Raw genomic sequence first — 12487 nt, forward strand, 5'->3', positions numbered from 1 at the left:
TACTTACACATAAATGAGCTGTATTCTTTAAAATGGACTCTGAGCTTGTTAATGTGAGAGTTTTTTCTTATTGTTGTCTTAGAATTGTATTTCAATTGATTCATGTATGTATGAGTAATCCTGACCTGTCCAGCATTCAAGGCTTGAGTGCTGAAAATATGCCATTTTCACCCACTGCATTTACTTGCAAATGTTCAAAAAATAGAAATAGGGTTGATAAATGTCACATAGCCATAAAAATTTGTATAAATGTATTGGCTGCTTGCTTCAGTGAAATACCATTATGAAGAGGCGGGGCCTATCAGTTCTGCCATTTTAAATAGGAAGTCACTGAACCTGATGAAATTTTTTTATTTTTAAAAATCTGTTTCTGTTTACAATGACCAAAATGTAAGGATCTACATATGCTACATTTCATAACTAAGTACAAGGAAAAAGCATAAGATAATAATGTTTCTAATTTTAACAATCCTAAGACAAAATTAAGACAAAATTTTGAGGCAATAGGGACACCACAGGAGCTAGGAAATGTCCATTTTAATTCAGAAGAAACCTACATTAAAATGTAACAAATTTACAAATTACACTGTTTTTATTATGGTTTTGTTTACATGTTTTTCTGTGTCAGACTCAGAATATATACTTCTCTCTTGTATACTCTTTGGTTGCTATGATACTTGCGGTCGGAATTTCTAATATGGAACTTGGCTTCAAATTTGCCACTATAAATGCTCGCCTCGACAAGTCGAATGCTATGGGTGATGTCACACTCCCTTAGTCTACTTCTATAGAATATTAATAATAATGCACTGGATTTATATATCAAGACATCCAAAGTGCCTTACAGTGCACTAGTCATTCACTCCACACTCGGTGGTGGTAAACTACTTGCCATAGATGCCCCTCCAACACTGACATACACATTACATTCACACTAGGTGAGCGAAGAGTCTTGCTTAAGGACACAAAGACAGAACTTGGTCCAAGCTGGGATCAATCCTCTGACCTTGTGATTGGGGGATCACTTTTCTAACCACTGTACCCTTTCTCTTAATCTATTATTTGTGGTGGCGCTCATCATTTCTACTGGGGGTCTTAAACTGTAGTCTACTGCACTTGAACTGAAGGTGGAGGTATATTGCATTGAAGTTGTCTAACCCTTTGTGTGCTCCAGGCTGGCAGGGCGTGGACTGCTCTCTGCCCTGCTCCAGTGGCTCTTGGGGACTCTTCTGTAACAACTCGTGTTTGTGTGAGAACGGAGCCGACTGTGATCCAGCGAACGGGACGTGCGTGTGCGCTCCCGGGTGGAGGGGAGAGCTCTGCACCCTGCCATGTCCCGTGAGTAGAACAAATACAAGACACTGTTTAATGTGTTAGAATGTGATTCCTTTGTCAAATATATACCTGTAGTTTTATTCAAGCATGTTTTAAGTTATCCTTCTGTAGTTCAGTAGTCCCTTCCTTCTTTAGAAAGTTGCTCTGTACCCCTTCACCAGATTTCACTAAAGTGAGACCGGGATACCCAACCCAACCTTTTTTGTGTAAATGAGTACATTTTGTAAAAGCAGCTGTTTGTGACAAAATGAGGCCACAGCACACAGTCTGCATTTTATCTATCTTAAACCCATGAGCACCAAAAGCAGCGCTCTGATTGGCTTAGTAATAATCAGAATATATAGAATGATACAAAAAAAGGCACCAACCAATACTAACTTTTCATGCCCGGTGCACTTTGAGACAGCAATATAGAAACTTATTTGGCAGTCCCAGCTCAAATAATTGTAAACATTGGAATTTATTAAAAAGAATGAACAGCAAAAGCTTAAGTACTGCTGTTTAAGCACTGTTACTTGCTACTGGTACTGAAAGAAATGTAAACGGCACTACTGCTAAGTAGTCCCAAACACCCAACTGTGATACTTACAGCTAGTGTTTAAAATGTAATGTATATTTTAAATAGAAAATAATAGAAATAATCAGACCCAGTAAGCTGTAATCTTGTTTGGCTCTATGATATTTATATTTGAATATTTTTGTAGTTGGGGCGCTTCGGTCCGGAGTGCAGAGAGCCCTGTGACTGTCTCAACTCTGAAGGATGTGACCCTGAGACCGGACACTGCCATTGTCTTGCCGGGTGGACAGGTCAGAACTGAATCAGGACTGAACCTGGACTGAACCGGGGCTGAACCAGGACTCGACCAGGACTCAATCTGGGCTGAGCCAGGACTGAACCAGGGCGGAACCAGGACTGAACCAGGACTGAGTCAGAACTGAACCAGTACTGAAACAGGACTGAGTGGCTGAGTTTGCATGTTGCATGTTCTCCTTGTGTCCGGGTGGGTTTCTGTGGGGTACTCCAGTTTCCTCCATCAACCCAAAACATGCACAATAGGTAAACTCCTCCAGCCGAGCCAGTCCTGACTAAGACTAGCTCATGTTCTAGAGATGAGTCCCTGAGCACTGCGCTGTGGTGCTCACTGCTCCTGATAGGCATCCCCAGAGACACTGGAGGATGGGTCAAATGCAGAGGGCAAATTTTCCTATGGGGACAATAAAGTGCACCTTATTGTACTTTACCTTAAAAATGAGTCTACTGTGTGCTATCTGCATCGAATCAGAAAACATTCAAGAAGTGTGCGCTAGTGTGCTAGTTATTGTTAGCATAACTTCCCTCTGGTCTCTGAAAGTTGTGAAAATCACTTATAAAATCATTGTGGGGAATAATTAGGATGCTCTGACTGCATAAGGTAAGTGAGGAATAACTTTGGACCACTGCAAATTATTTTTAAACAAGGTGGACAGATGGAGAGATAAATAGATAGTATGTCACTTCTACCACAGCTGAGGAGAGAGAGAAGTGATGCATACTGGGAGTCGAGTGGGCATTACAGATCAATAGAGTACAAGTGTTTAGTGTGAATCTAATGGGAATTTAGGCTTGGCTGAATCTGTCTGTGTATTCAGTGGGCAGAGCTGTACCTGTGCTCTACACCTCTGATCCCTATAATAGCCCGTGTGATGGGAGAACGCTGCTTATTGCATTTTCTAATTGTCAATCAGTGAAGCGGTGATGGTCGATACAAAGCTGATAAATATGGAGGAGCTCCGTGGAGAAAAAGGGAGTGAAGACAATAGATTTAAACCACAGGCTGCTGCTGTATGACACATATGACACTTTAAAGGGCCCAGACACCATTTTCCCCATGTGTTTGAGCAAAATGTGTCAGTACAGGTATATTGTATAAATATGTCCGCTGCGTGCTGTCTGTCTCTGATTGCAGGAAATGTAAGAGGTAATTCAGGAAGTGCCTGTAAGCATGCTAGTTGTTATTACTTTTATCATGACAGTTAAACTCTGCTGTGGTCTGTGAAAGTTGTGAAAGGCAGTTATAAAGTCACAGCAGTGAATAAATAGGATGCTCTGAATGCGTAAGGTAAGTGAGGAATAACTTTGGACCACTCCAAACGTTTAAAATGAATTCGTTTTTCACGCTTTTAAGACGTTTTAAGATGCTATTATGCTTTTAAATGTTTTTATATGGTAAAGACTAATCTGTTATTTCAATGCAAAAGACAAACAACTTGTGTTAATGAAGGAATAGTTAAGTAAGAATGATTGATTCTTAGTAACTACTGAATTCATATCTTATCTTTAATCTAACCTTTAATTAAGTAGTAACTAAGTCTGAATCATTCTAACCACTATTTGTTCATTATGAATTAAGTGTCTGTTCAACCTGTATTACTCATACTTACCAATTAATGGAAAACTACAAAATTTAGTTACTTAAGTAAAAGTACAGATACAGAGGTAAAAGGTTAAGTAAAAGTATCACATAAAAATATCTAAGTAAAAGAATTTAAGTATCTGTTTAAAAATGTACTTTAAAAGTAAAAAGTAAAAGTATTTTTGCATAAGTGTTGTTCACTTTTAAGTGTTAAATGTAATGATATAGATAAAAAGATACATATTTTGGTCAGCGATAACAATAATAATCAATATAATAGTTTTTCTTATGATTTTTGTGTATTTATTTTTGTTTGATCAAGTGTGGTAAAAAATAATCCCTCAAATCATATGAAAATACTTTTTACTTTTCAGTCGAGTTAAAAAATTTAGTGAAGTAAAAGTAAAGTATCTGTGTGCTTTACTTAAATAAAGCACACATACCTAAAATGTCTACTTAAGTGCAGTGCTTCACTACTTTTACTTTGTTACCTTCCACCACTGACCAAAAACATTGTACACACTTGCACACATTACATAAAACACTAAAACTCATATTGAAACTAGAACAAGTATAAGACCACATAGACTAGTATACCTGGACCACTGAGGGATTATGCAGATATAAGGCCACATAGGAATATAAAAGAAAGTACTACCATTTAATGTAGAAAATCACATTCTATTGTCTAAAGAAAGAGTTTTTTTATTATCATTGTGATGTCAGAATTAATATTGAGTGTCAAGTCTATTCCTTAGTGTCGAAATTGAGTTTGAAATGTTAATATCATGACAACACTAACCTGTACACACTATATCAAAAATGGGACTAAATATACTTAAACCAGGACCAGACCAGAACTAAACCAAGTCTAAATCAGGACCAAACCATATAGATCTTACTCATGGCATAATTGAGCCTTGCTGTTATTGTAAGTCTGTAATGAACCCCCACTGCTCCTGTCTATACCCTCACATCTCTGTACATGGAGGACTCATATCTAAAATGGCTGTGTTTTCTTCACTCTTGGGAATACCTCACTCAAATTCAGAGATATCTCACACTCTGGTCCAATGCCCTGCGCCTTTATTTAAGCTGTAATGACGAAGCTGCAGGTTTTCCTCTGAAGAAAGTCTAATTGAGTTATAATGGGGCCCCGGACCACTGTGAAAACCTTAATGAACAAGTTAACGAGGAGAACGCGGCCCAATGGCAAAGTGCTGCTGCTGCCTTTCGTCGAGTAGTTTATTTGGAGATTTAAATCTGATTTCCTTAAAGTTAAATAGTCAGAGTTTTACATTTTATTTAACCCCAAACAAAAACAACATTACCTGCCGTGCATCCATTTTGAACTGATTATTTATTTATATTTGACAGTATTTTCTGCCTGTTGCTAGTAGAGCAGATGATACCACAACTATTACCACTTTTTATTAACCACTAACTATTACTACTACTACTACTACTACCAGGGGAGTCATCAGGGGGGACAAAGGGGTCTGTTATCCTGGGGGTTTTAGGGGCCCAGAATTTGACCCTTTTCCTATTCATTTATATTGGAGGGGGGCCTATGGGAGGCATCTTGCCCCAGGCCCCCAAATTTTGACAGGCGTGACCACTACTACTACCAAGATCCAAAGTATAATTCATTTTTGCAAGTATTAACTTTCTTTTTTTTTATGTTTTTCTTGCACTGAAAAACATAGAAAACATGTGTCCTTTCTCTGAGCATATGTTCCTCTCCACAAACCTGATTCGTATTTGGTCTGGATAAGGGCCTCCTGTTTGTTTCCATGGAAATGTGGTTCCTTTGGCTATAATATCCAACAGTATGGCATAAAATATGTATCTCCATGAAGAATGTTCCAAACGTTGATTGGTTTTAATTTCTATAGAATCATGCAGGTGACGTGCCACCTCCAGAAAGTTACACAGTGTTGCTTTAGTGTCTACAAAATAGTGTTAACTAAGTAAATACTACCTCTCTCTATTTAAGTGCATGCATCAGGCTAAAGGTTAAAGTGCTTTGTTTGCCATTACGCCAGTTGTGTGAGATTAACAAAGATGGAGTCCTTTTTTTTTTTTTTTTTTTTTTACAGAAATTAACCTACTATTTCTTCATCTAATCCAGTCTTATATTAATAGTAATTATAGGGCCTTTATCAGAGTCTGGACAGTCCCCAGTGCTCAGCCACAGCTCTGATCAGGAGGCTCCCAGGGAACACATGCAACACTGATGAAACGCTTCAACTCATTACACTGGAAAAGTTTGCACCAAGTTTGTTTTAGATCGAGAGTCATTTCTAATTGTCAGTAATCAGCTTGGATCATTTTATTGGAGTGGTCCACAGCCAGTCCAGAGTTCAGACTATGGGGAAACAAATGGGACCGTTCTTTAGGTTAAATGCCGATGTTTAAAGGGCCCATTTTACACTGTTTTCTGATCTGTAGTATGATGTTGTTTGCTCATCTAAAACATATCTGGAGTTAGACCTGTCATGATAAGTACTATAGTTAGTGTTTATCATGTGTACTGTTTCTTTGCACTATTGAGGGATATTTTCTTATTTTTATGTAGTGTTAGGCCTGTATCATGACATTTGAGTTGTAGATGGTCCAGTAATTCATGGGATGACCATAGCTTAGTAGGTAGCTCCCACCGATGAATACTGTCGCCCTCCAGTTTCTGCGTACAGTGGTGTATGCGCGCGCGTGTGTGTGCGTGTGTATGTGAATGGTTCCTTGATGTAAAGTGCTTTGAGTGCCTTGAAGGTGGAAAAGCACTATATAATAATGTGACCATTTAATTGCATGGCACATTACAGATATTAGAACTAACTACTTTAGCCTTTCATTGTTCTTTTTATTCTGTATATTACTGGTCACATTCTGCTTCATATGATTCACATAGAAAGGCTTTGTCCTACTTTAAGCTTATTGTGAAAGTGATATAAATTCATTTCAATATGATCATTTATCATTTATCATGACCATACTTCAAAATGTGTTATTGTCAGGGTGCATTCCCACTTGTACTTGTTGTGGACTGGTTTGACTTATTTTATTACTTTTAATAATTTTAGATTTGCCAATGTTTCCTCTGAGGAGCCCTCTGCACCGGGAGCTGTGGTTGGCTGTGGCTGCTGGGCCCTGGCTCCTGGGCCCTGGAGGTTTGGTCTTGACCTCATCTCTTCTCTGGGCCCTGGGCTGGTGTCCTGTGGCTGCGGGTGACCCTGCTCCTGGTGCAGATGGTTCCTCTGGTGGCGCTCTCTCATCTGGTTCATCTTTATCCAGCCTATTGCACTTAAACATATTTTAATGAAACCAAAGGTATTTTTACATGTGTTGGGGTGGTGGGTGGGAGTGTGCGTTGGGGCGGGGGGTTGTCTGGTTATGTTTATTGATGTGTTGGGGTTGGGTTGTTTGGCTGTGGGGTGGTTGGGTGGGTTTGGTGGGTGGGACTGTTTTTAATGCACTGTAAAACACTTTGTGCTACATTTTTTGTATGAAAAGCGCTTTATAAATAAAGTTTGTTGTTGTTGTTTGAGCCCAGTTTAGATTGTACACTTGGTTTGGTCCTTTTCTAGTCCTGGTACATGCTGTGTTCCAGTTGTCCTTGGAGGTTATATTTTCGAGTTCTGACTTGTACATTTTCTCTGGAACACTCCTCGAAGTCGGAATGGGAGTTAGAAAACCCATCATGGCTGTGTCCTGCGTTTTGCTAAAGTTTGATATCCAACTGTTAAAATAGTTATTGTACTTGTGTTATTTTGCCTTTTGTTGCTTTGTCCTGTCCATCTGTTCCTGTGAACCTGCTCCTCCTCAGTGGTTGAGCCACCGCCAGTGGTGTGTGGTCAGGGCAGTCAGGCCAATAAAATCTAAAATCATTGCATGTCAAAAGTATAATTAAATAATTCCAAATAAATATATCCAAATAATCCTGTTTTCACTTCACTTCTGCCTATTTGAAGCATGGTTGAAGTCACAAACCCTACTGGTCACTGACCAAACTGTAGCAACTGCAGTTCCAAACATCTCATTAACTTGTGTTCTTGTTATGGAGGCCATGCCGTACCACATTCTCTACATGTGCTTTTACAACCGGAGAAGACAGCAGGTTGTTTTAGAGGAATGCACATGTGTACTGAGGACCACAGCTGGTGCAAACCCCATGGAGGAATCACACATCTGAGGAGATTTCTAGTGAGTGCACATGTGCAGCAGGAGACGACAGCAGCAGCACAAACTTTCAACACAAGTGACTGAAATAACTCGCTTTTAGCACAAAGTCATTGTTAGTAGGTTCATGTTTATAATGATTAAATGTTAGTTAGAAATACAGTCATTTAGTCAAACATGATTAAGCGCATTATATATGTGTAGAGCTGTCATGTGTTACTCATGTGGTTCAAGATGCATAAATGAGGTGTAGGAGGAGGATACATCTGTCAACAAACAAACAGCCCTACTTGTACAGTATTCCAGTGTTGGAGAGTATATAAGTCCAACATATATAATTATTAATATGTAGGCCAATGCTTCTCCAATATGACTCCAAATGGCTCAGTATATATGCATTTAATGTCAGTAAAAATAAATATGCTAATTTGCAATGTAGTTTGAATAAAAAGGGCCGTTATTAAATTGCTATCGACTAAATATTGATGTCCACCCTGAGTCTACTGCCTGTCCATAAAAGTCACCGCATGCTACTGGCCTCTGCAGTTATAAATGCTCTGTTATGCTCCTCTATGCTAGTGGATACACGTAGCTAATGTCAACAAAAGCAACAATTCACTCTCAAACATGGACTTGCAAGTAACACATGTAATAACAATGACTGGGTTAATAAACTGACTCAAACTGACCAGTATTTTGGATGATTTGAGCATTTTCCTACTTTTTTATTCTTACTTTTAAGTTGATGTTGTATATATACTTTAATGTACAGGTCAGTGCATTTTCCAACTTGACCACTGGACCACAGAAACTCAGAGGAAACTCCAACCTCCAAGCATAAATGGAACACAGGAATAGTCGTCCTGCTGTCGTCCAGTTTTTGTTCCGGGTTTAGTTCTGGTTTAGTGCAAAATTCCTTGTGGTGTGTGTGTATGTGTGAACAAACCCTAAATTTTGACTGTCCCAGGACTACAACAATTTTAAGACCAGATCCAAAATGAGAATAAACCAGTACTATTGTTGCTCATTCTTGTGGTTTGGTGTTTTAGGAGTGCAATGTGACAGCCTGTGTACTGAGGGGCGCTGGGGTCCAAACTGCTCCTTCACCTGCTCCTGTGAGAACGGAGGATCCTGCTCCCCTCAAGAGGGGACGTGCACCTGTGCCCCGGGGTACAGGGGGACCAACTGTAGGAGGGGTGAGTACTACTACCAGTACTGCTACTACTACTACTACTAAAACTACTGTACCTGTTCGCCATGGTACAGAGGGAGCAACTGTAGGAGAGGTGAGTAATACTACTACTACTGCTGGTGCGACTACTACTATTGTTACTGCGACCACAAAGGGACCAACTGTAGGAGATATGAATACTACTGCTACTACTACTACTACTACTACTACTACAGAGGGACCAATTGTAGGACAGGTGAATATTGCAATACTAGCACTACTACTACTGCTGCTGCAGACTGATATCCCTCTGTAGTTTTTATTCAGAGAGATATCACTCCTCTGTTACGACTCGAGCCAGGCTTGAACACAGCTGTCCAATCAGATTCATTTTGGGGTTTTTTTCAGTGAAACATGTGAAATGAAGGATCTCATTGGTCACCCATCATTTACAAACAAAATTCAACAACAAAAAATCACATTTCTCAGATTAACAGAGTTTAGTGCTTCACTCATTGATTCTGCAGAAATCTGCAATGTTCTGTTTTTCCTATTTGTTTTGATACAATCAGATCATGTGTCCCTGATTGGCTAATCCACCTGTCAATCACGGCCATCTGAATGTGGTGAGATTCAACTGTATCACTTCGCACATCTTTGTAAAGTATCGGAGAAGTGTGTACTTTGTATCCCAGGCAAATTACAACTACTGCTATTACTACTTCTACCAATGCTTTTAGTCCAATGAAGGTAACAGCATTTTAAAACTTTTTAGTGATGGTATTTGCTTGAGTCACATGTCAAAAGATTTGGTAGTATGAAGGATAAGATTGCAGATTTGAGAGAGCGTTGGTTTGTTTCTCGTCCTGCTTGTGGTGTTCAAGTGTATGCATTTGGGACAAAGCCAAAGTTTTTACCTTGAATTATGGATTTTACACCAAGACTGTTATGAATATGTCCCAGTGTGATAAGAGCACCTCAAGGACATTTTATCAGTTTAATGTTTAAAGTTTACTGTCTGAGAGAAAGAGACAGCAAAACAAGATGCCCACTGAAGGACACAAGATCCCATCACAATATTACACTGAAACAAAACAATATAAGAAGTAGTATTTGTTATATAGTCTACATTGTAAAAAAAACAACAAAAAAACAAAAAAAACAATAGTTAAACGACCCATACTACACTCTTTTCTGATCTATGTTATAATGTTTTTTCCTCATCACAAACATACCTGGAGTTGTGTTTTGTTTCATTCACACCTGTTCAACACACAAATTCTGTCTTTCAAACATCAAACTCAACAAGCAATAAGCAGAACCTGAACTGTTCTGTGTCACATAAAGTGTTAAATCAAACCTTGTAAAGGCCAACCCATTTCTGGATTATACTGGACCAGATCTCCACTATACTCTATTAAAATGACTTTTGTAGGCTACACATTTTAATTTTATTTGTATTCATAATTTTGTCTTTTATGCTTTAAAAAACTATCCCACCACGTCCTATGTATTTTTTACTAGGCAAAAGGCAACATTTTTTTGTTGTAATCCCTCATTCGTCCAGCAGAGTTCCCTTCATGGGTGATGTCACTCTTAGGGGCTTGAACTCTTATGCTACATATGACTCAGGCACAGTTCACACTTAAGTCATTTTCACACATTAGTGCTCTCTGCACGCTTGCTTCCCCTATACACGGTCTTTCACCTGTGGCTAAATAGACCGTGAGGACTGTACATTGAAGAGTTGTGGTGGCGGAGGAGAAAAAGCTTTTTGAACGATAAACAAACAGACCCAGGCTCACCTGTGCAGACAGGCAAGACAAATTTATTTGTATAGCACAATTCATACACAAAGTAATTTAAATTGCTTTACAGAATAAGAAAGACATTAATAATACAACATAAATAATCCTAAATAATCATTTAAAAAATAAAAATTAAAAGAGAAGAGTGCAGAACAAAAACCTTTCAGTCATATGCACGGCTAAACAAAACCGTTTGGACCCTGGAATTAAATATTGTCAAAGTAGAGGCCTGTCTCACATTTTCAGGAAGACTGTTTCAGGTTTTAGTTGCATAAAACTGAAATGCTGATTCCCCATGTTTAGTCCTGACTCTGGGCACCAGCATGAGGCCAGTCGCTGAGGTCCTCAGAGTCTGAGATGGTTCATATGGCACTAACCTGTGGAAGATGTAGTTTGGTGCTAGGCCATGAAGAGACTTCTACACAAGTAGAGTCTATTCTCTGAGCCACAGGAGCCAGTGCAGAAAACCTGAGCACACAGGACTCATGTGCTCGTGCTTCCTGGTTCTAGTCAGCAGCAGCATTCTGGATGTTCTGCAGCTATCTTAATGCTCATTTGGAGTGGCCAGTAAGCAGGCCGTTACACTAGGCTAACCTACTGGAGACAAATACATGGATAGGTCTCTCCAAGTCTGGTTTTGACAGTATACCTTTGATTTTTGCAATGTTTCTAGATGGTAAAAATCTGCTGATGTTATTGATTTGATGTGGCTGTTAAAGTTAAGACAGACCCAGACAGATACAGGAGGAGACTCACTGATATTAACTTGATCCAATTTGCTTCGTTAGATGAACGTGTCAAACAGCAGCTCTGCAACGCCCATTTGTACAAATATATGTGATCCAAGCGCTTTTTGCTCAATTCCAAGCACTTTTACTGGAGAGCTACACGGTGGACTGCGTAGGTCGGACCAAGGTCTGCCGCGTTCACAGCACACTCGCCCCATTCCAGAGTGCAAGGGGAGCCACTCCGAGAGCACTTGAAACAGGATGTCTTGAAGCGGTTCATTGTGGTCTGGAGTGCAACTGTCATTTATTTTGCCATGGATCCTACTCAGAGGACTGAGGGATTACATGTATCTTTAGCATAATCCTGTGTGTCCCTGTGTGTTGTTTAGTGTGCTCTTCGGGTTGGTTCGGGCCTCGCTGTAGTCACTCCTGCCCTCAGTGCGTTCACAGCTCTGGCTCCTGTCACCACATCACTGGACTGTGTGACTGTCTGCCCGGCTTCTACGGAGCGCTCTGCAACCAAGGTCAGTGCTGAGGAAGTCCTGTTTAGGACTGGGTACCCTCTATCTCTCTCTCATCCTCTCTTTCTTCTCACCCTTCTCATCTCACTCTCTCCCCTCTCTTCACCTCTATCATCCCATTCCTCTCCTCCCACTAAGTCCCCCCCTTTGTCTCACTCTCCCCCCTTCTCTCTCTTTTCTTTCTATCACTCCTCCTCTCTCTCCCCCTCCCTACTCTCACTTCTCTCTCCTCTCTCTCTTCCTGTCTTCAGTCTATCCAGTCCCCCGCTATTTCCCCCTCTCACCCTTCTCCTCTTTCCTTCTCGTTCTCATAACATCATATACACTGTTTTAAAAGAGACAGAAGTGGTGC

The 12487-nt window shown here is 39.9% G+C and overlaps 1 protein-coding gene across 1 annotated transcript in view; it reads left to right on the forward strand.

The window, feature by feature from the left end:
* Positions 1–12487, forward strand: part of LOC117393788 (multiple epidermal growth factor-like domains protein 10) — a 105353-nt gene that overhangs the window by 77681 nt on the left and 15185 nt on the right. Inside the window, exons 9-12 of the mRNA XM_055230259.1 lie at positions 1175–1338; positions 2040–2142; positions 8957–9103; positions 12004–12138. Of these exons, the coding sequence (XP_055086234.1) occupies positions 1175–1338; positions 2040–2142; positions 8957–9103; positions 12004–12138 (549 nt within the window). The remainder of the gene's footprint in view (positions 1–1174; positions 1339–2039; positions 2143–8956; positions 9104–12003; positions 12139–12487) is intronic.

The sequence above is a fragment of the Periophthalmus magnuspinnatus genome, chromosome 3 (assembly GCF_009829125.3).
Source record: "Periophthalmus magnuspinnatus isolate fPerMag1 chromosome 3, fPerMag1.2.pri, whole genome shotgun sequence".
NCBI lineage: Eukaryota > Metazoa > Chordata > Actinopteri > Gobiiformes > Gobiidae > Periophthalmus > Periophthalmus magnuspinnatus.